The sequence below is a fragment of the Nerophis lumbriciformis genome, linkage group LG01 (genome assembly GCF_033978685.3).
Source record: "Nerophis lumbriciformis linkage group LG01, RoL_Nlum_v2.1, whole genome shotgun sequence".
In the NCBI taxonomy this organism is placed as follows: domain Eukaryota; kingdom Metazoa; phylum Chordata; class Actinopteri; order Syngnathiformes; family Syngnathidae; genus Nerophis; species Nerophis lumbriciformis.
Genome location: NC_084548.2, coordinates 12,893,920 through 12,921,864, shown reverse-complemented (window position 1 = coordinate 12,921,864; position 27,945 = coordinate 12,893,920). Strand labels below are relative to the sequence as shown.

At 38.7% G+C, this 27,945-nt stretch overlaps 1 protein-coding gene across 4 annotated transcripts; it reads right to left on the bottom strand.

The window, feature by feature from the left end:
- plekhm2 (pleckstrin homology domain containing, family M (with RUN domain) member 2) lies at positions 1–26,311 on the bottom strand. Of its 4 annotated transcripts, none has more exons than XM_061975094.1 (20): positions 25,627–26,311; positions 18,217–18,323; positions 17,993–18,102; positions 17,819–17,918; positions 15,743–15,830; positions 15,492–15,666; positions 14,987–15,046; positions 11,895–12,171; positions 11,036–11,821; positions 10,879–10,948; positions 10,354–10,444; positions 10,083–10,147; positions 9,194–9,282; positions 8,898–9,030; positions 8,622–8,812; positions 7,572–7,637; positions 6,618–6,777; positions 6,340–6,519; positions 6,096–6,212; positions 1–2,041 (listed from the first exon to the last, which is right to left on the bottom strand). In XM_061975094.1, the coding sequence occupies exons 1-20, from the start codon at positions 25,684–25,686 to the stop codon at positions 1,904–1,906; spliced, it is 3,063 nt and encodes a 1,020-aa protein (XP_061831078.1). In that variant the 5' UTR covers positions 25,687–26,311; the 3' UTR covers positions 1–1,903. The 4 variants fall into 4 exon arrangements, with proteins under 4 accessions (XP_061831078.1, XP_061831088.1, XP_061831101.1 ...); XM_061975104.1 differs by having other exon boundaries at positions 11,895–12,168; XM_061975117.1 differs by lacking the exon at positions 14,987–15,046 and having other exon boundaries at positions 2–2,041; positions 11,895–12,168.
- Positions 26,312–27,945: the final 1,634 nt, after the last annotated feature.

Genomic DNA, 27,945 nt, shown 5'->3' with positions numbered 1-27,945 from the left:
AACTAGTGTCACAGTCACACACATGTATCATGTTGATGTACTGTAGTACCCTTTGTTCTGCTCGGACAGAGGAGTTAGTGCACAATATTACCACACAATTGTTGTTTTGTGCATTTGTCTGTACTTTATTCTGTTCTGCCTTTTCTTTCAAAAGGTTACTCCCCCCAATCATCACCACAATAAACAGTATAAAAACCTCTAGACATGCACATCTTTGTTTTGTTTGCTCTATTTACAACCCCATAAAACATGATACACCTTTTACTTGAAGGATATTTTCAATAAAAAGAGGAATCAAAAGGCGCTTTTTTTCATTTTTTTCAGGGGATCACGGAAATGATGTCACTAATCATTGGCCAGCAATGTGTCGCATACAACACTGACTGCATCGACTTGACATCTGAGCACATTCTACACTCTACTTAAACTAGGAAGAAATCTTTCAAGTAAGTCCAACCTGCATCTATCTGTATTATGTTTACGTAACTTTTTTTTTTTTGAATAGATCACAGTCTAAAAACGTCTGACCTCATAGCAATCTCAACTCATGTTTCTTTAAATAAAACTTCAGGCAACCTGCTGGAGAAATGCACATTTTTTTGCTGACATGAATTATAATAAGTTATTTAAAATGAGTATGAATACCTTATGTAGACACTAACCTTGCATGTCTTCTTTCATTCATTCATTTTCTATCGCCTTTCCCTTCTGGGGTTAATACACAAAATCCCTCTTCTATACTCCGTTGCAAATACAATGTCTATGGAAATAAAAAAGATACTTATAAAACAGCAGCAAATTAAAAAAGGAAAAAAAATGGTGAATAAAGGATGTTGAGTACCGTTTTCACCTGAGATTAGCATTTTTTGTAAAAGGGCTATCAAGTGGCACTTGGAACGATTTAAAGCACTTGACATGACAGGACTTGGATAAATATAAGTTAAATTAATGTGCGTGCGTGTGTTGGGTTGGCTTTCTGCCTGTTGAGAATTAATGTTTTTTTCTAATGACCAACAACATAAAGACAAAAGCTAAAAAAAAAAAAAAAAACCTCAGTGATTGTTTAGAGGTTTCTGTGAATTGTGCAGTGTAAGGCAACTACTAAATATATAAAAAAAAATAGTGCTTCATTTCAACATCCTGTTTAGCCAAGGCTGTCACACAAAGGCAACATTGTCGCTGCAAAGGAATCCTAATGTCTACACTGAGCCTCACAATGACAGCGGCATTAAGGACACACACCACATGTGATGGTAGCCGACACTACAGTACAAATACAAGTCTGTCGTACCGTTAGTCAAAACAATGTGCAAGGCTGCATGGAAGCGTTCACAAGTGAGAGAAAAAGGCGAGTGTGTTGCTCTCATCTCAAGAACGACAACAAAACATGGCGGTTAAAAAGCCAGATGCATGAGAAAAATGTGTAACAGTGCAAGTGTGATGCATACAGAGGTGTCTCTGCAGCCGTTAAGTTATCATTGGTAATATATGCAGCGCTATACAGTTGAATGGGGATGTGTGACTACAGTCAACAAGAGTATAATACGCACAGGAAGAATGGAAATGGATGTGACTTTTCTGTGCAGCAAGCACCTATGCCAGATAGTTGTGTGTCACGATGAAGGTGTCATTTACAATACTGCGTGCATGGCACTGTCCAAGACTGGAGTTCACTTTTGTAGATGCAAACATATTAACAAGTAACTGTTCATTCCATCCATTAGGAAATAACAGCAACACTTGCTTGTGCTGCTACAGACAAGAAAAGTTATATAAATGAAACCAAGGATCCGGCATGGGTTCCTCTGTGGTCTTTATCTTTAGTATTTCAGTCAGTACTGTCCTTCACCTATTCTGAACTCATGTCAGGGTGGTATCACTGACAATCGTGTGCGTGTGTGTGTCAGCACCACGGCTCACGCTGCGCTCGGCCTCGGGCCAAACTGTCTGCGCGCTGCCACGCGCTCTTCATCAAAGCAAGAGCTTCACTGCAGCGCTTCTGCACTGATGGCTCCGTCACCTCTCTGTGGGGAAGGGCCACCTGTTGACAGGGACAACATGGTAACAATTAGGGATGTCCGATAATGGCTTTTTGCCGATATCCGATATTCCAATATTGTCCAACTCTTTAATTACCGATACCGATATCAACCGATACCGATATATACAGTCGTGGAATTAACACATTATTATGCCTAATTTGGACAACCAGGTATGGTGAAGGTAAGGTACTTAAAAAAATTTTTTTTAAAAATAAGATAAATTAAAAACATTTTCTTGAATAAAAAAGAAAGTAAAACAATATAAAAACAGTTACATACAAACTAGTAATTAATGAAAATTAGTAAAATTAACTGTTAAAGGTTAGTACTATTAGTGGACCAGCAGCACGCACAATCATGTGTGCTTACGGACTGTATCCCTTGCAGACTGTATTGATATATATTGTAGGAACCAGAATATTAGTAACAGAAAGAAACAACCCTTTTGTGTGAATGAGTGTAAATGGGGGAGGGAAGTTTTTTGGGTTGGTGCACTAATTGTAAGTGTATCTTGTGTTTTTTATGTTGATTTAATAAAAAAAACAACAACAAAAAAACGATACCGATAATAAAAAAAGCGATACCGATAATTTCCGATATTACATTTTAACGCATTTATCGGCCGATAATATCGGCAGGCCGATATTATTGGACATCTCTAGTAACAATTGGACAGTGTGGGGAGGGGACCTAGTAATTAGAATTTTACTAGGGATGTCCCAATCAACATTTTTGGCCTCTAATCTTGATACAATCTTTTTGCCTCACACCCGTTTTCGAGTCCCGATCCCATACTTTAACAACAGATTATAAAACTGAAAATGTTTTTATAGCAAGTAACTAAAGTAAACACAATAACACATTTTTATAAAGCTCATCTTTTTCAATTTAGAATTTTCTGGTATTGTTTTGAATCAGATGATGTAGTTATTGCTGGTATTGGATGTTGCATACAATTGTTTTAATTGTGGGGACGGCGTGGCGCGGTTGGGAGAGTGGCCGTGCCAGCAACTTGAGGGTTCCTGGTTCAATCCCCACCTTCTACCAACCTCGTCACGTCCGTTGTGTCCTTGAGCAAGACACTTCACCCTTGCTCCTGATGAGTCGTGGTTAGCACTTTGCATGGCAACTCCCGCCATCAGTGTGTGAATGTGTGTGTGAATGTGGAAATAGTGTCAAAGCGCTTTGAGTACCTTGAAGGTAGAAAAGCGCAATATACAAGTATAACCCATTTACCATTTAATAAAATAAAGTGGTTTATGCACAATATCTAAGCAAAAACAAAAATTAATGGCTCTCATTAAAATAATTTATTCCTGGGTTTGAATCCCAGGTCTTTCTGTGTGGAGTTTGCATGTTCTCCCCGTAAATGTGTGGGTTCTCAACGGGTACTCACACCTCCAAATACATGGGGATAGTTTGATTGGCAACACTAACTTGGCACTAGTGGGTGAATGTGAATGTGAATGTTGTCTGTCTATCTGTGTTGGCCCTGTGATGAGGTGGAGACTTGTGCAGGGTGTAAACCGCCTTCCACCCAGGTGCAGCTGGTATAGGCTCCAGCCCCCCTGCTACCCCAAGAGGGAAAACGATAGTAAATGGGTGGATGGGTTTAGCTCTCAAAGCCTTCCTCTATCCAAAACCTTACTCCCTCAGTTTGTAAACAATAACAAAAACAACCAAAAAAGTTGGGCGGTATAGCTCGGTTGGTAGAGTGGCCGTGCCAGCAACTTGAAGGTTCCAGGTTCGATCCCTGCTTCCGCCATCCTAGTCACTGCCGTTGTGTCCTTGGGCAAGACACTTTACCCACCTGTCCCAGTGCCACCCACACTGGTTTAAATGTAACTTAGATATTGCGTGTCACTATGTAAAATTGCTTTGAGTCACTAGAGAAAAGCGCTATATAAATATAATTAACTTCACTTCACTTGTTTTAAATGAAACAAAAGGAAAACTATTGACGTAATCCAAACTTTTTCCACTGGGGGGCCGCCATTTTGATATTTTTTATATTTCATATAAAAACCAATACAATAAATAGTGTTTTTTAACCTTCAGGCTCCCTTCAAGTTTGGTCCCGGGGACCCAGATGGGTCTCAGTGGTAAAAATAAGTCATATATATATATATATATATATATATATATATATAAAAAATAGTGCTCGATACCGTGGTAGAGTGCAATATATGTATGTGTGGGAAAAATCACAAGACTACTTCATCTCTACAGGCCTGTTTCATGAGGGGTTCCCTCAATCATCAGGAGATTTTCTCCTGATGATTGAGGGAACCCCTCACATACATACATACATACATACATACATATATATATATATATATATATATATATATATATATATATATATATATATATAAATATATATATAAATATATATATACATATACATATATATATATATATATATATACATATATATATATATATATATATATATATACATATATATACACACATATATATATATATATATATATATATATATATACATATATATACACACATATATATATATATATATATATATATACATATATATATATATATATATATATATACATATATATATATATATATATACATATATATATATATATATATATATATATATATATACATATATACATATATATATATATATATATATATATATATATATATATACACATATATATATTATTTTTTGGTTTTATTTAACGCTAACAGTAAATCTCTAGATCAATTTCAGGTGTACAAGTCGGTATAAAGTGAATTTTTGTTTTTTAATGTTTTATGCCCTTTTTGTCAAAGATAACCTTGTTTTTACAGTAAAAACATAAAATATGCATTATTTTCCCCACAAAATGTTTTTAAGTGGAATATTTGGTGAAGTAATTGTAGCCTTAAATAGGTATATAAAACAAACATGATTGATTTGAATTCGTTATAATTTTTTGAGCAATGACAGTTTAAAGAAAATCCCACTAAGATTCTTGGGGGATCCAAAAGGGCCCCACTTCTAAAATTGTTAAAAAAATAAGTCATACATTTTTCTAAATAGTATTTTTAGAATGTGCCGCGAGCTGTCAAAAAATTAACTGCGGGCCGCACTTTAGGCACCCATTAATACACTGATACTACACAAGGTGTCAATAGTATCGAAGTCTGGATGACCCAACCCTACTTTACATGAAAGCTTTAGCAGTTAGGTTCTTGCATCCTTGGTGGTGAGGATTAGAATCCTAAAAGCAGCTTTGCGCTATGGATTTGTTGCAACTTGGGTCTCAAATTAGAGCCGGTGTTCTTGCAAGACACACAGCCTCCTAGAATATATGCACACTCCTGCAGGTGTGTCACAAGGAATACAGAAATGTAATTGTGTCTTCCTGAGCGTACATTCCCTTTGAAGGAATCTTTACCATGAGTACAATGTTTAGCCATGTACACACTGGTACACAGCTTACTTCATTATGTATTTGGATACAATGTTTAATACCACAATTTCTTGACATAAGTATGTTATTCAAGAGAGAGTTAAAAGTTTGCACTTCATTGATCTCAATGTCGGAGATTATTTGCATGCAAAATGTGCAATGCTACATGTTTGTTCTCAGAAATATAGTCTTAATTTAATTCTTTGAAAATTATTCCATAAAAAGTTCAATTTATATCTGGTCTAAAAAGAACAAAATTATAAACATTAGAATTTTGCCATGAGTAAACTATACTTGTTTTTGATTAAATAAAAAACAACTTGTTTTGAATTATCTCTGCCATTTGTATTCAAGTGTTTCTTTAAATAGTGGGTGGAAAGAAAATCGTAAATCAAATTTTTGGGAAACAAATCGGGGTTTTTATTTTTATGTCATATAGCCTAGGCCGAGTAGGTCTTTCTGCTCTTTACTGGCCAGGAGTCATCCAGACTAAATCATGGCATCCTATTGCAACTGGCATTTGTGGCACCCCCTAAAGTTGCGCTTAAAGAGGTCACACGTACCAGTAATAGCCTCAAACTTTGAAAATCCTGCGACAACATCAGCCTGTATTCTCTCTTACCTCGAATATGCTTCTCCATGCGGTGTCCAACACCTGCAGTAGCCGATCCCGCTCCTCACATCCACTGAAGTACAAGACCCACGGCGGGAGGAAGTGGTCTCGGTCTGCGACAAACTCCTGCTCACAAGATGGAAGGACAATCAAAAAGCGTCAAGTGAGGGAATTTTGTTAAGTCCTTAATGAAAATTGAGTATAAAATTATCGGGGACACATTTTAAGTTAGTGAACCACAAAAGGCACTCACAATGACGCAGTACTCCACGCCGGCCTCCACGCTGACGGCCATGATATCACAGATGTCGGCGCTGCCCAGTGAACGGAAGAAGCTGGTCTGGCAGTCTTGATGGCACGTCAGCAGCTTGCTGTCCGTCACTACCAGGCAACATGGGATACATGGGGTGGGGGCAACACCCTGAGGGATGACCTTTAGGGAAGAAGATTTCAGTTACATCTTTGTTTGGTGGGTTCTAATTGATGCGTTGACCACCGTGTTAAAAGATGTGAGCTAAATTTGACACTTACTCCTTTAGAGACAGACTGGCAGAGCAGCTGCATCCAGTCGGCCATGTCCTGTTCGTTGTTGGCACTCAGTTCAAGGGGGCTGCGCTCTGTCAGGATGACTTGGAACGCATGAGGACGCTCAGTGCTGTGAGAGCGACGGCAGCCTCCGCAGTATTCTCCACTGATGGAAGATTGAGCGGACATGACAGTAGTTTGGGAAATACCTAATATGGGTTATTTGAAGTGTTACAACGGTTTTTGTAAATAATCCGTTCCAAAAGGTCAGACGAAAACCGAAGCAAATATTTCCACAAGTAATAATGTAAAGCCAATTGAAGCCCAAAATAGTGACACAAAACTAATTTAATAGAGAATAATTATAGTTTTACACGCTTAAATACATGCAATATGCGTACAAATGACTCGTAAAAAGGATAACAAAAACAATTAAAATTGCTTTTCGCCCTATTAAAGACTTGTTGACAAAGACAACAAGAAGCAGCAAGGGACTAGGGGAAGGGAGAGTCACACAGATGCCATACCGTTTCTCAGCTTCTTTATCAAAGTGATGGCACTCGTGTTATCATATCCAAGAACGCACAGACGTGTGCTCATGCGACTTTATTTACATTAACTGATGATTTCACACGCATGTGCTAAACTGCTCTTTATGGCACAACACGTCACACTGTCGAGACTATGCAAGCCCACAGCAGTATGCTACAAGACATGACGCCGGTATGCTACACAACTTTCTTAGGCTAAATGGTGGGGTATTCTGCAGCCGTACTACAGTAAATAACAAAAGCAAAATGTTTTTGTTCAGGCACTTGACTTTATAGAATGATACGCTGGCAAAATAAATAGTTTTGGTAATTTTTTATTTTTTTATTTTTTTTTTTAGAAAACAAAATCATACAGAAATTCAAGGCATACAAAAACCTAGGTACCACTGTATTAGGTAATAAAACTCACCCCATAGTAACTGAGAGCACAGGCGCAACATCGTTTTTTTCTGCATAGAGGTACAGTACGCCATTGCTAAAAGAAAGGGAGAAAAACACTTATGTTATACATTCAATGTTAACCTTTGATGTACTTACAAACCAGCATACTCAGATGTTCATACTGTACTCAAAACAACCAGATCAGCTGTATGAGCCATGTGACAATGCATTATGTAATATCAGGATCAGAAATACTGGAGGCATAATGGTGCAATTTGTAATAATGTTCACCTTATTATTCAGTATTCTTCTGCATTTTGTAAACATTTTCCAAAGGTTATAACATTATGCAGGTGCTGCACTTTAAAAAAAAAAAGTAACAATTAGGTGCATTACGTACTAATCTATCAAATTTGATGCTTTAATTAAAAAAACTATTACAGCAGCAATACATTTCACCTTCATTCAATTCATTTTAAAAATGTAATACGATGTTTTATTCATGTTTTGACAATACTATACTATACATGATAATAACAATATAAAACACGAATATAAATATGAAACTGAAAAATATATTTTTCCATCATGTTGTTGTATTTCCAAAAATGGGATAAAATTAGTATAGCATTATCATAACATAACCCATATTGTATGAGTGCATGTCTTCCAGCATTTCAGTGCACTGGTCATTTTCATGTCAGTAATACTTTATTAGTGTAGCTTTTGTCTCTTGCTTGCAATCACATCTTCAATTATTATCAATACAGATGCATTTAATTTAAAATTGCTCAATTATACATCATACTATATTCTTGAAATGAATCAAATGTTTTGTGCTTCTGTTCAATTTCATAGTTTATTAGATAATACACCAAATTATTACATTGTATTTATTTTTAAAAAGTGCAGCACCTGCTATTTGTAATAACGTTTGCAGTATCTAACAAGTTATTACACAATGCATTGAAGTTTATCACAAATGCTTTTAAGAATTGTATTACATAATGAGGTGAAAATGTATTACATTATTACATAGTGCTCCATTCTTACATAATGCGTTGTTACAAGTCCTTACCTGAGGACGAGGTAGCAGCTTCTCCACAGTTCCTTGCCCAGGTAAGTGGATCCCGCCCTGTACTGCACCTCCCCTTCCTTTGTGCTGGAAGGTAATTTAAAGTTTGGAGCGTCACCTTGGGGAGACAGGGCCACATCCATGGGATCCTCCCAGTGGACCAGTGAATACAAATGTATGGAAACTTCAGGAACCTAAAGTGAAGGGAAACACCAATTAACCACTGCTTTAAGGCTTTACCAAATAAAAAAGAAGGCCATTGGAGACGTCTCGTTTTACCTCACAGTGAGATTCTTGGGAGATAAACTTGGTGAGAGCAAGTTTTTCCATGGTGGCATCAGTCAGGATGGAGGGGTATGGAGGCTCACGACAACCTTTCACCATGGCTGTCTTTAGAACCGACAAGAACCATCTGAAAGCAAAGAGGAGAGTCAAGAGATGATGTGGTGAGAACATAACCCTTTGCTGCCGTTTGTTTCAAATGTTATAAGACATACAGGATATATGCTGTGTTCTAAAATACATTTGAAGGAATTATGAGGGAACGATAGACAGAGAAGCTTGAACACACTCACAAAGTCAAAGAGGCATCAGCTGTGTCCAACAGGAACGTCCTTCTTCGATTAGTGCAAACTATGGTCACTGTCTGTTGATCAAGTCCCACCTAAAACATTACATGAAAAGTAATCCCAGCGTTAACTTGATTTGGTAATATCTAGTTATCCTTAATGGCCTAAAGGTGTACCAAACAGTGTGTCAATGTCAATTAAGCATTTTGCATGAGCATTCAAGCAAAAAGTCAAACTGCTGCTGTGATTGTATGGTTACACACAAGTTACAAAATGTGTTTGCCACAACACAGATGAGCTACAACCTAATTTGACTAGTTGGTTTTACAGGATACAGACATCTTAAAAGGTGCAGTTTGCAACTTGATCAAAACATTTCTAAACCAAAACATATTAAAAAAAAGAACACCACCTTTTGTTACTATTAGTGGTTTAACAAGAACATACATATTTAAAAATGTCTATTTTTCACAATTACTAATTATATAAATTAAAACTGCTCCTCGGCACGAGGCAGTTAATCTGGCGTTCAGGCTTGTCACTTATCGCTGCCTTGTCCACACTCACATGCAGGTGTTCATTTAGGAAAAAGCGGTCCAAGAGAAGCAACTAACAATTTGCAGGCATGTGTTTGTTATGATAGGCTATACATTCAATGGTAGCTAACATTAGCTAGACAACTGGCTATCGATAGCTAAAAACACACAAAGCTGATGCACGTGTTACGTGTGGGATTAGTTACATTATTACGTGTTAAAAGCCATAAGAGGGCAGGATCATGGATGAAATGCTTACAACACTTTGGAAATTTAGCGCCCTCTAGGAATCAGCATAAAGGTTGCAAACAGTACCATTAAAAATGCAAAATCGAACATTTTGCAAAAGAAGATCTTACTGAAAGGTAGTCGAGCTCATTGTATGAAACAGCCTCTTCCACAGTGTAAGGCTTCTCTGCAGCACCTGTGGAGAACATTTTATTTTAATCCCAGAAAACTGTATAGATATTCTGAGAGAAAGGCATAACAGCAAAACATTTCTTAGAACTGAACTGTCTCAGTGGTCACACATTTTGGATTATTCTCAGATTTTGATCATTTTATTGGGGATAATCACATAATAAAGTACCGGTATTTGGAAATTGGCAGGGGAATAGGGGGACTACTGACCTTTCCTAAGCAGGTAGATGTAACAGTCAGTCAGCAGCAGGTAAAGAGGCTGCAGGTCTCCCTCCATATGGCCTGTACTCATCCTCACCATCTAAACATGCAAGGAATATTGTACATGACATAAACAATAGGTGCTACAGATTCAGCAGAAATGCAGTGCACAATATTGACAGCGCATGAAGGTAATATCAGCAGGTGGGCTATCAATGCTTGCAATGAAACAATACTAATTAGAGTTAAATTGTCTTTAAATGATTCTGAAATGGGGTGAATATTATAATACGAAGCTAAATAAATGAGTTGTGTGAAGGAGCACAGCTTGGAGCTAATTGAAACTAACAACACTTCCACTGAACCACCAAATCCAAACGATTTATTCAAAAGGCAAGTGTGAGGCTATTACATAATACAATAAAACATACAAAAAGCATTAATCTAAAAAATGAGGAAGACTTACCGGTACTCATGCACTTAATAAAATCGCAATTAAAAAAACTATCAAACTAAAACAGATATATTCATTACCCTAAACAGCTTCTCCTCATTTTCTCTGAATACATGGATCATGAGGAGTAGTAAGTGGTTGTTGTCCACCCTAAAACACACAAACAATAAAAACACGATCTGCAAATCCCAATCAGTAAAAACAACAAATAAATTGTAATATGAGGTAATTCCTTACTTAAACTCTGCCGGATGAGAGATTTCTGTAGGACTATTCTTCTCCTCTCCTACTTCTGTATCATCAGAAGTCATTTTACAATTTTCTGTACTATTTTCACTCTGTTTCTTCAGGTCGGATTCCTGTCCTGCTGGCGCTGTTGCCTCTCCTTGATCTTCATGGCCACTTGATAGAGTTTGTGACTGGCTTTGCTCTGTAGCGTCATGGTAGCCACCACCTGTGGGAGCAGAGCCTGCACTGTTGGGGGTAGGGCAGAGTAAGTCTTGAGTTGCTGAAGAGGCCTGCAGGATTGAGCTTGTGGCAACAGCGGGAGGGGAACGCTCTCCTGAGGCTGGGTCAGGAGGCTCGCCCCCAGAATCCTCTCTAAAGGGCTGCTGAGCGGGAGGCTCTGGTCCCCTTTCACCTCCTTGTTTCTCTGTCTCATACTTGGGGTGGTCCCAGACCTCTTCTCCATCCATGACACCATTAAGTCTGTCCATGACATCGCGGAGGGGTTGGCCAACACTATCCATGGAGGTGTCGGTCATCTCAGGAAGCCTGAGCAGGGCTTCCACCCCGTCCTCGTCATGTTCCTCCACCACCTCTGTTCCGGCCCTGCTCCTCCTTGCTTTCGTTTCACAGTCAATGTTGATTACAGTGCAGTTCAAATAATCTACATCCTCTGAGCTGTGGAAGGCATTGTCCACTTCTATGTGCTCAGATGATAAAGAGTTGTGGATGCTGCTGATGGAATCTGTGGAGCTCTTCCCACGTCGTTTCTTGCCCGATCTCCTTCTTCTTGCCATTCTGGACACCAAGGAGGGATTCAGCCACAAGTGCATACAAATAGAACATGAGCAAGCAACTCAGTGTACTGTACCGAATGACTTCCAGGTCGTTGTTCGTGCTCTCAGTGTCATCTCCAGCAGTGGCGACGTGACAGCGAGACACATGAACCGGCGTCATGTCAGCGGAGGTGTAGGCGTCCGAGTCCTCATTGAAGGGGTTGTGTCTAAATGTGGGACTGTGTGGAGATAGGTGAGCGCCCCCCTTCACCTTAACAGTGCCGGCCGTTAAGACCACCGTGTCACTGATGACGGTCAGGGGATCGGAGCCACTGGACCTTGGGCAGCTCGCCTGGTCGGTGAGGTCGCCTTCTTTCATGGAAGGTGACAGCGAAAGACTGAATTAGAACCAGCGAAAATTTGACATATTTTCTTTAATCGGTGCAGAAATACACAAGACACTTTGGCACTGACTTCCTGTTAGACAAAAGTAAAGTTCAGTCGTTAGCTGAGAAAATTGTTTGTATTTGACATGACAGAAGCCTTGTGTATTTCTACATCACTATTGAACAACAATGACCAGTTAGGTATTGCATTATTATTAAAGCTCATCAGCAGGGACAATACAGAAGACAACACGAGAAGACGTCGAGTAGTTACACAAGCAACAGTGACACACGCTTAGTTCAAGCATCAATGCTGTAGTTTGAGCGCAGGCTTATGTCATTATAGTTAAGGGAAAAAACAGCAAAGTTGCTGTCCATCTGAAAAAATGTGTTGTATCCAAACCACCAAAGTCACGTACTGGATCAGGTACAATACAGTGAAGTACACCCTGTGAAATATTTTTTTCAGCCAAGTACCCGCGAACCCAGGGCTGTATCTGTATCTGATTTATTCTTCTCCAAAACAGTGCTCATCTGTACTGGCTTTGCCCCCCCCCCCTTTTTTTTAATATATATATATGGAAATAAAAACACATAAAATGTCTTTTCAACAAATAAATTAACTTTATTACAAATAAAGCTTTGTGCAAACAAAATAACTATAAATATATATTATTTTATGAAGTTTATCTAATATTTGTTTATTCTAGTTATTTGTATGTATACACAGTATGTTATTTATGTGTATTTTTGAAATATATATATATACACACACACACACACACACACACACACACACACACACACACACACACACACACACACACACACACACACACACACACACACACACACACACACACACACACACACACACACACACAGTACAGGCCAAAAGTTTGGACACACCTTCTCATTACAATGTGTTTTCTTTATTTTCAAGACTATTTAGATTGTAGATTGTCACTGAAGGCATCAAAACTATGACACCTGTGAAGTGAAAACCATTTCAGGTGACTACATCTTGAAGCTCATGGAGAGAATGCCAAGGGTTTGCGAAAAAGTTTATCAGAACAAAGGGTGGCTATTTTGAAGAAACTAGAATATAAAACATGTTTTCAGTTATTTCACCTTTTTGTGTTAAGTACATAACTCCACATGTTCATTAATAGTTTTGATGCCTTCAGTGACAAACTACAGTGTAAATAGTCATGAAAATAAAGAAAATGCATTGAATGAGATGGTGTGGCCAAACTTTTGGCCTGTACTGTGTGTGGGTGTGTGTGGGTGTATATATATATATATATATATATATATATATATATAAATAAATCAAATCAACTTTATTTATAAAGCACATTTAAAATTTACCACAGGGGTAGCCAAAGTGCTGTACAATAGGCAGGTTAAAATATAACACAAGAGAAATGAGCAAACACAACACAACACAAACAGAGCACAATAAAGAATACAAATAAATTATATATATATATATATACACACACACACACACACACACACACACACACACACACACACACACACACACACACACACACACACACAGACATACATGCATATATTAGTTTGTAAAGTAATTTATATTTATCATTTATAAAACAACATTAATAAAATACAGCACTTCGGGAGGATAGTTATTTTGTGTGCACAAAACTTTATTTGTAATTAAATTAACTATTTATTTGTTGAAAATTGCATTATTTTATGTGTGTTTAATTCCATAATATTTAAAAAAAGGCAGTACAGATGAGCGCTGTTTTGGACAAGAATGTGTGAATGGTTGTCTGTCTATGTTGGCCCTGCGAAAAGGCGGCAATTTTTCCAGGGTTTATCCTGCCTTGCACTCGAGTGCAGCTGGGATAAGCTCCAGCCCTCCTGCGACACCGAGAGGGACAAGCGGTAGAAAATAGATGGATCGATGAATCAGATACATAGCTGGGTTAATGGGTACTTGGCTGAAAAATATATTTCACAAGGAGTAGTTCACTGTATTGCACTTGATAGGTAGATTTGGTGGTTTAGATACAACCCATATTGTTTCAGGTGTATAGTTACTAAACTATCCATTTATACTATTTGTTATTTTATCATAATTATATTGTTATCCTAGAGTGCCTTCCAGTGCCGTAAGGGGTACCTGGTCTCATGTGGAATAAGGTATATTTGCTATAAAAAAAACTAAGGATGTGGAATCTCTTGCTGATGATTGTCTTTGCTCATACTACAAAGTATTGCAAAATCTAGCCCAGTGTCACAAAACACAACAATAACAAGTGGACAGAACAAAGACAGGTACAGTAGACAGACTGAACAAAACGAGTACAGTACAAGTGGCATCCACATGTGTCCCACTGTGTTAAACAAAAAATTACAAATAAGCATTCAGATGGAGTATCATGCCTGAAAATCAGCCTGCATTGGAAATTGCCAACCTAACTGTACTGGATAACAGTACTAATAATAATAATAATAATAATAATAATGATGATGAGATGATGATGATGATGATGATGATGGTGTTATAGTTACTGTATTTAAAATGTCAAGTCGTTCTAGAAGTAAACAGTACATTGTTTAACAAAGCAATTGGCACAGTTCAAATCAAAGGTACACATTTTCATAATACTTCAATCATTATGACTTCCACTTAAATCTTTTCCTTTACCTTTGTTTTTTGCATACCAAAGTGACATAGTAAGTGGTGTTCAGTGTACCCAACACATAGCAAGCACAAACAATTGCGGGACCATGCCAAAAGGGAGCGTTAACTAATGTCCAACCTTCCCAGTCTGCACATGGCATTGCCTGCAACACGGGGAAGATGTCACCGAAATCATAATCTAAAAAAGGAGGAATAACATTAAACATTAGGGAGAGGTGTTGTGAAGTCACCACAGAGGAGGTTGAGACAGCAAAATAAAATAAAATACTACACTATGGTATGGGATAAAACAAAAGAAAACCAACAAAAAAATGGCGGAATGTAAATCATTGTGAACAGTGATGTACCCATCAGGCTCTACAGCTGCAATGATCTACGCACTCTGCTGTCCGACACAAGTGCTTACTGGCTCACTCAGCATGCTATTAAACTGACATCAGTGTACACTTTTGTGCCAAATCACGTAGGTGTGAGTACCTACTAGGCCTGTGCATTTTCTTCTCTATTCAATGACTTGCAATATTGTGTTAAGTGGTCATTTCAAGACCCAAAATCATATGAGCCAGTAGGGATGGTAAAGTCAAGCAGAGTTACAAATTAAGTGAAGAGACAGTGCAGCTCACCTTCACTAGAGGGGGCGATGGCACTGTCATCCCACTCCAGGTTGGTGGACGTCAGGGAGGTGAAGGAGTGCAGGGATAAACTGTCCGAACTGGGCAGCCTTTCCTCAAAGTCCAACAAGTTGTGTGGTTTGTAGTAGTCTGGCATGTAAGGAGCCACGTCCAAATAGGGCACATCCTGTAACAGCAGCAGCAAACATTGTTGGTTAGAGACGTGTTACAATTTGTTAGAAAACCATGAAATAAATGCTGACCAGCTCCAGATCAAATCGAATGAACTCCAACCCTGCCACCAGTGTGAGGAAGAGTGTGAGGTGGTCGTGACTGCACACCAAAGCATTTCTGTAAATAAAAGTACACAGAATTTGTCAAACTTAGGACAAAAGGGCTGATTTGACAAGAGCAACATTTTTGAAAGGTCCCATACTAAAGTAACTTTCAACTATTTCCAATAAATCTCAAAGGTCCATTAATAGTGTATTGGAAGTATGTCGCCCTATATCTACCCAATGCTTTGGACACCTCCAAGTCCGAGTCCTTGGTTCTCGCCCGGAAAAGGGTGGAGTGCCATCTCCGGGTTGGGGAGGAAATCCTGCCCCAAGTGGAGGAGTTCAAGTACCTCAGAGTCTTGTTCACGAGTGAGGGAAGTGCGGCCGCTCTCCTTTATTTGAGTTCCACAGCCAACACGGCGTGTGTATGTCCAAGCAAGCTAAACTGTCAATCATGGACGCTGAGACGCAACAAAAAAGAGCTCCGGACAGACCATTTGAAGACCGAGCAAAGCTCTTCAAAAAATAAATTTCATTATATTTACTTTATTTTAATTCTTATAATTTTTCAATCATTTTTCATACTATTTTTGTTTGCCAGTCAGGGGCCCTTAGAATTGTCTCCACTCTACCACCCTACAAGGCGCCCCTGCTTAAAATGTATGTTAAAATCTTGTTCTCGAGAACCCAATATGGTGTTTCGTCTCGTAAGATGATCACACCCCTATAGCTTGTATTCCGTCACGTGACTTCTTCGCAAAAGTGAAAAAAAGCGGTGGTCAACCAAGCCAAGATGGCTGTTGTGCAGCAAGCAGCATGCAAACTATTTGAGTACGCAAAGGGCCTATAGATCTTAATGCAAAAAGCCGATACGAGCAAAAAAAATCTAACTATGCAATAGAATAGATCCCTATACTTTATTTAAAAAAGATTTGTTGAGTGATATCAAGGATTATCCGTCGGTGGAGTGGAGTTCCCAGACAAACTATCTTAAAGTTAAAGTTAAAGTTAAAGTACCAATGATTGTCACACACACACTAGGTGTGGCGAGATTATTCTCTGCATTTGACCCATCACCCTTGATCACCCCCTGGGAGGTGAGGGGAGCAGTGGGCAGCAGCGGTGGCCGCGCCCGGGAATCATTTTGGTGATTTAACCCCCAATTCCAACCCTTGATGCTGAGTGCCAAGCAGGGAGGTAATGGGTCCCCTTTTTATAGTCTTTGGTATGACTCGGCCGGGGTTTGAACTCACAACCTACCGATCTCAGGGCGGACACTCTAACCACTAGGCCACTGAGTAGGTGCTTGTGCTCCAGACACCATTCTACACGACAAAACAGATGAAAACTTGGAAAAACATGGAGATCTACAATTTCTATGTGTGTGGCTGGGTCAAGGAAATAGGTATCAAGACTCTCTCGGATAAATCATGCATTGTTTTTGCTCGGTTAAGGTTGCATTTTATGTTTTATCGTTCCGTCCGAGGACTTGTCCATGTAAACAAACTAGCACCCGATAATTGACACTCATGACATCCATTTAACAAACTAACAATTACTACTGTAAATCATCACAATATTTGGGGATGATTATATTAGTCTGACACATTTGTGTACAAAATGGGAAATACTAAACGAGTAAAGTATAATAAAAATATATCAAATAAACTTAACAAAGTTGTCACTGCAAACTTGTGCGTTCTTTGACTCTGCTACCTTGGAGTGGAGTGTGTGCCACTTTGTTGTTGTAATTTCCTAAAATGTTTCTTGATTTCCTCTCAAAATGTTTATTATTTTCGCGGTTTGTACAGCCGAAAACAACACAAGCATAGGACATTTTGGTTTGAAAAAGGCACAATGGCGCCAAGTACCCATTGACCACCACCTATATTTAATTAGCCGGACCTGACGTCATTTAAATCCAAGCAATACTGTATATTACTGTTATTGCATCAACAAACATTCAATTTTGCATATTATGGGTCCTTTAATGCACTGTAACTTGTGTCGGAACATAGAGCAAATAATTGTGTCATGTCATGACATTACTAGAGGACTTACTTGAAGTAATACTTCTGTAGCAGTCCTTGGTTCTCTTGGAAAAGTCGCAGGTAGCTCTCTAAAGAGCTCTCACTCAATGCCAGGTACAACCAGGCCCGACCTAGAAGCAATGTCAACAAATAATGCTTATTCTAATAGACATGTGAATGTACTTCCCAAACATGAAAGACTCACTTCGACCGAGGTTTGTGGCTATGTGCTGAAGCTCATCAATCTGGCGGACAGCTTCGCTCCTCGTGAAGTGAAGGACTAGAACCCAGTAGCCCGAGGAAATATCCTGAAGCCTTAAATGGAGAAAACAATCAACATCTTGATTGTATGCACAAACCATAAGTCCGATGATTTGGAATATATCCACCATGCATACATTTTGTGTAAAAATAGATCAACAGTCTTACCCATACAAGAGAGCGTGATCAAGATGCTCGCACAGCCGCTGTAGAACACGATCGTGATTTCTGATGGCTGGAGTCTCATCTTCGCATGCTGCAAAGTAACTCTGCAACTGTAGAAAGATATGATTTGTATGCATGTTGTTTACAGATAATAAGATATTTAAAACCACAGATATTGTAAAATTAGGGATGTCCCGATCAGGGTTTTATGCTGCCTGTCTATAAGTGAGATCAGCCAATACCAATACTGATACCGATCACATAAGCTGGAGATTTTTGAATTTACTGACAGCGTAACAATATCTACATATTATTTTATCTAGTTCCTTATTTTAGTTTATTAAATTGATTGGCAACACTAAATTGGCCCTAGTGTGTGGATGTGAGTGTGAATGTTGTCTGTCTGTCTGTGTTGGCCCTGCGATGAGATGGCGACTTGTCCAGGGTGTACCCCGCCTTCCGCCCGATTGTAGCTGAGATAGGCTCCAGCGCCCCCCGCGACCCCAAAGGGAATAAGCGGTAGAAAATGGATGGATGGATGGATGGATAAATACAATTGTTTGATCATAACAAAGACAATATTACACAATAATTAAACAAAAGCAAGAACTACTAATGTATCTCCTACTCTTTTAAATCCTTTGGTTTTGCAGTCCTCCCGACTCCAGGTAATTATTTGTATTATTATTATTTTTATTATTGTAACAAAAACAACAAAAAGAAAAGATTTTGAGAAAATAAAAATATCGCCCTAATCACTGGAGTATTGTTGGTGTCAACTACATCAATTTATGGATCGATCCACCTTCCTCTTACATGTCGTGTACTGACTGTGCTGACAGACCAACAGTTGTTATATTATCCTCTCTCTAGACTCTTATTAATCTACTTGTTAATTTCCTGTTAATATCTGCTTACTTTATGCTGTAACGTGGTTCCATCTACACTTCTTAAACTTTCGGAGCACTTGTTTCTTCTGTTGTTTAAAGTCAGCTTAGCGTTTAACATTGTCCTACAGTGATAATGATGTCTAAGATAGTAATAAATGCAGTTTATTTTCCGTAATGGGGGAGATTATTAGCTTACAGAAGCGACTCCCCACTGTGTATGGAAACTGAGGGTGCACAAAAAAATGTATTCACATTTGTATCGTGATTCTTATTCATTCCGACTCTAAATCTATTAAAAATGTTCAAAAACCGATTTTAAAAAAAATGCACACACACACACACACATTTATAGGCCATGTCCATGGAAACAAAAGGAGCTTTTCTAACCTGCAACTTATAATTATGATACCAAATAATATATTGCAAGAATCATTTTGAATCGAGAATTATGTTGAGTCGAGAATTGATAGTGAATCAAATCATCACCCCAGGAATCGGATCGAATCGTTAGGTTTCCAAATATTCACACGCCTAATGGAGACACAGAATTAGCTGCTAGCCGCTTGTCAGTCAGGGGGCTACAGATAAATACGATGTTAGCCAAAGGGGATCGCTTTCATGATCGTCATTAACATACATAGTCTGATACTGACCGGTGGCCAATACATCGGCACATCCCTATCTAAAATGTTAAATTTTTATATGAAGTATTATATTTAGGAGAGTATTTGTATTAAAGACAACCTTTCCTTATCTTTTTTTATGGATTTTCAATGTTTTGGATAGGATAGGAGCCATTTTCAAGAAATGCTTAGTAATGACAAGCAAACGTTAACAATATATAGACTAATGAAAGAATACAATTAATAATTATAGAGAAAAAAATTATATACGAGCCATTGAACAAAGTAATTGAGACTTAAAACATGCAAGAATGTTAGGGAATATAATCATTCTAAGAAATGATCGCCTTTTTAGAACTAATCCCTAAACTTTTGCCAAACGTTTCTGCGGGACAATAAACCTACAGTTCAGCAAAACAACAACAAAAGCTGCAAAGTTTATGATGTGACCTCAATCCACTAGTGAAGGCCTCAGTAAAGGCAAAGCAAAACATGTGCATGCTAAACTGATTACAGAAAGGTTAATCATTTAAAGTAGTGGATGTGATTGACTTAAATCATTTGTCAATTTCTACTAACATAATTGGAATGTCAGAAGCTCTAATGCAGGCTTATAATTCATAAGTGTGTCCCTTTGCGGCCCACACTCAAGTTTGAAACCTTTACAGTCTGAAATTCTAAAAAGTAGGCTTTGTTTATCACTACATGACACAGAACAATTGCATAAAATTTATATTTTCACAGTAATTAAGATGCCATAACAATAATTATAAATAGGACACATTGATTTAATCTCGTTACGACATATGTGGGTTAACAAAACCTTGAGTGTCGTCAGAATTGAAAACAAAAGCATAACACTTTAAGGCAGACCTAGGCAAATTAAGGCCCGGGGGCCACAAGCAGCCCATTAAGCTTTTCAATCTGGCCCGCCGGACATTCCCAAATAATTGCTTTGCTCTTTAAGATGGAAACTGTAGCTGTCATTATGATGTGCAGTGATGTTTTCAAATTAACGTAAGTCTTGAACTATACAAAGTATTTAAATGGTTGGAATCTGCGCTTTTGCATGATATACTAGTTACTATGGTAATCTAATTAGTTACTATGGCAATCTAAGTCACAGCAGCTCAGACGAGGCACCAGGCAGTGTGGATGAGGAGTGTTTCCAGAGCGGCCAGCCTGAAATGCGGGTGTCAGAGACAGACGTGGAAGGAGATTTTTACAACAAAGTTCTAAAGCTTAGTGATGTATCAGATAGTAGGTGTTTGTTGCATTTTTGTTGTGTTTCGCTTTATTGCAAAATATGTCGATCGAGAGGGGGTGTGACGTTCATATGCTGTCAATATTCAGTGTTTTATTGTTCATAGTTAATATTATAAATCCCACATTCTTTATTTCCATGTACATTCTTGGTGTCTCATTCAGTAAAAAAATAAAAAATAAATTCCATTCCATTTTTAAGGCGGTTTGTCATAATTTTTTAGCATTCAATCAGACATTATTGTGAGTTTTTGTATTAGTGTTCCAAAAAATCAGATATACCGGCCCCCAGACATATTTTTTCTCTAAATTTGCCCCTCGAGTCAATATAATTGCACAGGCCTGCTTTAAAGTGAGGTGGACCAGTGAAGGGGAGGCCCAGCTGCTTAAGAAACATAAAGAAAAACATTTTCAAAGGTGCTAATAACTTCAGTTCTATTTAGGGATGAACTGACTTTTTGTTGCTAAGGTGAAAGTGTAAACAAACACACAAAAATGCTTGAGATCAGTGGTGTGCCGTCAGGGCCAGCAAGGCCTTTTCTGCTGGCCTAACATAACCAGAGATCATGATCATAATTAAAGATAAAATAATTGTTTTATTTACTTTCCCTAAATATCTAAAAGTATTCATATTCTCTTCATGTCATATTAATCTCCTTGCAGCGCTGTTGTTTATAGGTTATAGAGTTTTTATCCAATCAGAATTCAGCTATCTTATGTTGCCATGCTGTATCAAATCTGCAATCAACAATGCGGGCGTCCATGCACTGTAAGTTAACGGACACAAACATTTGACAGACAGTTGCGCCAGCTAATCAGATCACGAGTTGTTGTCGGTAAGGCCTTCTAGCTGGCTTAAGGCAGATATATATTGTGATGTTATGAACTAGGTAACATAAGAACTCCATTACCCAGCATGCCACAGTAGCGAAGCGCATACGCAGTAGCCCCGTTTAGGTTGTTGAATATAGACATGCAGCGGGATGTTCTTGATGAGCATGCTGTGGAGTAAACTTTAAGAAGTCAGCCAACACACCTCGTCTGCATCTTTTATGGTTAGACAAGTCAACACATGTATTTGCAAGGCCATTTTCAAGAAGGATATTTAAAGAGAAACTACATCTTGTGAGACGATGTTGGCCAACCCCGGAAGCTAGCTCAGCTGTCCTGGCGATGAAATGTGATTTCAGATATTTTTTTTATTTTTTCACGTTTGATATGATTTTTGCAATTTGAACTTTGACAATTCCACATGGGATATGTTTTAATTGCTGACGCAGGTTCATTGATTTTTAAATGCGCCAGAAAATAACCCGTTTTGTACACTGCCCAGTAGTGCGTAAATGTGCTTCTGTATAGTATTTCTCCAGCAATGGTCATGAGGTGACATAAATTATGGTATTTTGAGAGGTAATCGTTGAAGTCGGACATCACCGAAGGCCTAGGTGGGAAACGCACGGCCCGCCACTGCTTGAGATAATAAGTTTTTTCAAGAAGTATCAGGGATTTCGCAACTGTTGTATTTTCTAAAGGGAAGCTCACTGTACCACACTTAAAAAACCTCTGTGTATTATGTGATGATTATCTTGTGTGATGACTGTATTATAATGATAGTATATATATATATATATATATATATATATATATATATATATATATATATATAGTATATATCTGTATCATGAATCAATGTGGGCCCCGACTTAAACAAGTTGAAAAACTTATTCGGGTGTTACCATTTAGTGGTCAATTGTACGGAATATGTACTGTGCAATCTACTAATAAAAGCTTCAATCAATCAATCAAAATTAAAAACTGCATGGCAGCTGTTGTTCCATTGTGCAAGTGTACGTCATGTTGTTGTGGCCTGGTTTAGGAAGTTCAACAAACATAAACAGGCTATTCACAATGTTGTCTAACGTGTTATGGATGACTCCACAACAGAAATGTGCAATAAAGGAAGTGGTCTCTAAAATAAACATGATGTAAACATGCGGCAGTTGCGTTGAACGCATATATGCCGCAGTGGGACAACACTGATGCTTGATGAGCTTATAACCAACGTTCCCTCTAAGGTGCGCGCCTGTGCAATTGCGCACTGCTCAAGCGTCTTCTGCGCACGGCAAATCTATGCCACGCACAAAATAAAATAAAAAAATAAGCGCATAACAATTTTCGACACACGGACAGTTTTCGTCATCATTGTTCAAGTATTGTAACGTCTGTCGAGACGCTTTCAGGACATGAATTCCATCGATCACTTTACTGAGCAAAACTCTTTATTGTCGGCCATAAACACATCACCAAAACAAAAATGATATCTCGCAAAAGTGGTCATTTTTTGCAGTCAAACCAGACCAAAAGCAACATTGTTATATCAACAGCAGCCACTCGTTCTTTCTCACTTTCGCCAACACATGCACATATGGCACTTAACCAGTGATGCGATTACAGCCACACAAAAAGTCGGACAACTCCAACACCACACATCAAGTGTCATTCCAGGTCGTTACACTATGATTTACCGATCAAATGTGTGCTTATTCTAGTGTCATTTATTAGGAATCTTAATTTATAAATAATAATCATGTAATGCTGTTAGTATATTAAATAAATACTAATAAAAATATATTTTTTTACAAACAGGAAGTTGCAGGAATGTACACATGATCCCCTGCTTGCATCTCATTGTGCAACATGTGAATGTTTTAATGGGAACTAAATGCAATGTCTGAAAGGGGTACAAATTATTTCCAAAGCAGGACCTCCACCCAGACAAACAATACAAGTACACAGTTCATGAAAAACAATATTTTTTGTTATTGTCATTGTAAGTGGGCCTAAACACTTATATTAGAAAATCATCTCAAGGAAATGACTGCTGTCATTTGATTATAATAATAAGAGAATGTTGTCTGCCTATCTGTGTTGGCCCTGCGATGAGGTGGGGACTTGTCCAGGGTGTACACTGCCTTCCGCCCGAATGCAGCTGAGATAGGCTCCAGCGACCCCGAAAGGAACAATCGGTAGAAAATGGATGGATGGATGGAGATTTAACTTGTTATTTAGACAGGTTTGGGACAGGTGTGCTGCTGGTGTAGCCACAGTGTGCACGTCTGATGTTGCCATGAGCTCCACTGAATGCTCAGGGAGTTTTTGCGTTTGCTCACACACATGAAAAATTAGAGGGAATTTTTTTTTGATTGATTGATTGAAACTTTTATTAGTAGATTGCACAGTGAAGTACATATTCCGTACAATTGACCACTAAATGGTAACACCCGAATAACTTGTTCAACTTGTTTAAGACGGGGTCCACTTAAATTGATTCATAATACAGATATATACCATCAAATATATACTAACATCATAATACGGTCATCACACAAGATAATCATCAGAGTATATACATTGAATTATTTACATTATTTACAATCCGGGGTGTGGGATATGGAGGGGTGGGGGGTTAGGTTTGGTTGGTATCAACACTTCAGTCATCAACAATCAGCATCAACAATTGCATCATCAGAGAAATGGACATTGAAACAGTGTAAGACTGACTTGGTAGGATATGTACAGCAAGTAGTGGACATAGAGAGAGAGATCAGAAAGTATAAGAAAAAGTGTCTACATTTGATAATTTACAATTCGAAGAGGTATTATGTGGAAGGGAGGGTGTCAGTTTAGGGTTGTAGTTGCCTGGAGGTGTTCTTTTAGTGCGGTTTTGAAGGAGGATAGAGATGCCCTTTCTTTTACACCTGTTGGGAGTGCATTCCATATTGATGTGGCATAGAAAGAGAATGAGTTAAGACCTTTGTTAGTTCGGAATCTGGGTTGAAAGTGGTTAGTGGAGCTCCCTCTGGTGTTGTGGTTATGGCGGTCATTTACGTAAAGGAAGTAGTTTGACATGTACTTAGGTATCAGGGAGGTGTAGCGGATTTTATAGACTAGGCTCAGTGCAAGTTGTTTTACTCTGTCCTCCACCCTGAGCCAGCCCACTTTGAAAAAGTGGGTAGGAGTGAGGTGTGATCTGGGGTGGAGGTCTAGAAGTAATCTGACTAGCTTGATCTGGGATGTTTGGAGTTTAGATTCGAGGGTTTTGGAGGTGCTAGGGTACCAGGGGGTGCATGCGTAATCGAAAAAGGGTTGAACGAGAGTTCCCGCTAGAATCTTCAAGGTGCTTTTGTTGACCAGAGAGGAGATTCTATAGAGAAATCTCATTCGTTGGTTGATCTTTTTGATTACCTTGGTTGCCATTTTATCACAGGAAAGATTAGCCTCTAGAATGGAACCTAGGTAGGTGACCTCATCTTTCCTGGTGATAACAATGTCACCCACTTTTATAGTGAAGTCATTGACTTTCTTAAGGTTGATGTGGGACCCAAATAGGATGAATTCCGTTTTACCCAGGTGCTCATAACCATTGCACAAACTATCACATAACACCGGGTTAGATAGGTTTATTAGAACAGTAAGTCCGTGTAAATATTAGCAAACATGGGTAGGGTTGGGCTTCTAGACGACAACAACACTGGCTGGTGTAGTTGCCCTTCTTTGACGGACGACTATTTCAAAACCACGAACGTGACTTAAATGAAGTGACAGTGTAATAATTACCGTGATGACAAAAGTCTTACCTTCTTGACGGATAGAGAGATGTTTTCCAGAATGCGGTCCTTGACTTTGAGTTGATCCATCACTGCCGTTGACGCTCACTGACGCCTGTCAGCTGACCCCAGCTCGCTCGTGCGCTGCTAGCTCGGCTCAAGCTAACGGCGTCTAAGCTTAGCTTAGCTTAGCGAGCTAGCTACCGCTTGGACTAAACATTTGCGACAACCCAAGTAATAAACTGAATGACAATATTGTTTCGCAGGCTATTACATTTACTGCCGTACAACCAAAACGTATATAAAATATTACACTTATAACACTGCGATATTTACAGTATTAGCCACTTGACGTTAAGACAACCAGAAACCAACGATAACAATTAGCCGAAATAGTTTTCTCCCCAAGGTCAATATTTCGGTTAATAAGACTTTACATCACTTCTTATTTACAATTCATTTAAGTATATTTTTCGCCTTAAAAAAAACATTGAAGTGACTGGTGGCTAACTAGCGCTAACTTTTTAATACAGCACGGCTCTCCAGTCAATACATACGTCACTCACAGGAAACAGGAAGTCGACGCATTATGTCGAATTTAGCAGCGTCCTCGAAAAAAGCTACCAGTTGCGTAAATCGATAGAAGTCTACCCAACACTACTGAGCATGCGTACTCATGAGCAGCAACGATAAAGTGTTCCTCGACCAAAACAATCAACTTGACTCTATTCATACACTTAGGCAGGGGCGCGCTAGGGATTTTGGGCCCCATGAAAATAATCTTTACAGGGCCCCCAACACAGTGTCATTATTTTTTCTGTATTATAATTTCATCATCATTAGGGGCCTCTCTGGGCCCCCCTCCATCATGGGCCCCTAGAATCCGTCTCCTTTACCCCCCCTTTTCAGCGCCCCTGCACTTAGGTTAAACGGAATCCATCCTATTTGGGTCCCAAATCAATCTAAAAAAAAGTCAGTGACTTCACTATAAAAGTGGGTGACATTGTTATCACCAGGAAAGATGAGGTCACCTACCTAGGTTCCATTCTAGAGGCTAATCTTTCCTGTGACAAAATGGCAACCAAGGTAATCAAAAAGGTCAACCAACAAACAAGATTTCTCTATAGAATCTCCTCTCTGGTCAACAAAAGCACCTTGAAGATTCTAGCGGGAACTCTCGTTCAACCCTTTTTCGATTACGGTACGCTTGCACCTCCTGGTACCCTAGCACATCCAAAACCCTCAAATCTAAACTCCAAACATCCCAGAACACACCTCACTCCTACCCACTTCTCCAAAGTGGGCTGGCTCAGGGTGGAGGACAGAGTAAAACAACTTGCACTGAGCCTAGTCTATAAAATCCACTACACCTCCCTGACACCGAAGTACATGTCAAACTACTTCCTTAACGTAAGTAGCCAGGGGGAGCTCCACTAACCACGTTAAACCCAGATTACGATCTAACAAAGGTCTTAACTCATTCTCCTTTTATGCCACATCAATTTGGAAAGCACTCCCAACACGTGTAAAAGAAAGGGCATCTCTATCCTCCTTCAAAACCGCACTAAAAGAACACCTCCAGGCAACTACAACCCTTGACTAACACCCTGCCTCCACCACATCCCACCTCCCCGGATTGTAAATAATCAAATGTAGATACTTATTCTTATGCTTTCTGATTTCTCTCTCTATGACCACTACTTGCTGCACAGTCAGTCCTACACGGTTTCAATGTCCATTTCTCTGATGATGCAATTGTTGGTGACTGAAGTGTTGATATCAACCAAACCTAACTCTCCCCCCGCCCCTCCACATCCCGGATTGTAAATAATGTAAATTATTCAATGTATATACTATGATGATTATCTTGTGTGATGACTGTATTATGATGATAGTATATATCTGTATCATGAATCAATTTAAGTGGACCCCGACTTAAACAAGTTGAAAAACTTATTGGGGTATTATCATTTAGTGGTCAATTGTACGGAATATGTACTGCACTGTGCATTCTACTAATAAAAGCTTCAATCAATCAATCAAAAGCGTACTCATGAGCATCAACGATAAAGTGTTCCTCGAACAAAACAATCAACATCGACTTGTACACGTGATCACCCACGCTACATGTAGCGTCTCTCGTCATAACCCCGACCAACAAAAAATAGTGTTTTAACTACTTATTACTATACATATTAGCCCTTGACAATATTAATATTTAAAAATGTTTAATGTAAACAACCTGTGGAAGAACGTTGTGGGCGTAGTTTGTACATGACGTCATACGTATGTCACTGTATCTGTGGCTTTTTGATTTATTGTAACTTTTATTAGTAGATTGCACAGTAC

Bases quoted from the DNA above. Each gene is read 5' to 3' on its own strand.
- plekhm2 (XM_061975094.1), bottom strand. From the start codon at position 25,686: ATGGATCAACTCAAAGTCAAGGACCGCATTCTGGAAAACATCTCTCTA. The intron at 9,283-10,082 runs GTAAGATCTTCT...GTAATGTTTTAG, and splicing joins ATGAGCTCGACTACCTTTCA to GTGGGACTTGATCAACAGAC. The intron at 9,031-9,193 runs GTGAGTGTGTTC...CTTTGCTTTCAG, and splicing joins GCTGATGCCTCTTTGACTTT to ATGGTTCTTGTCGGTTCTAA.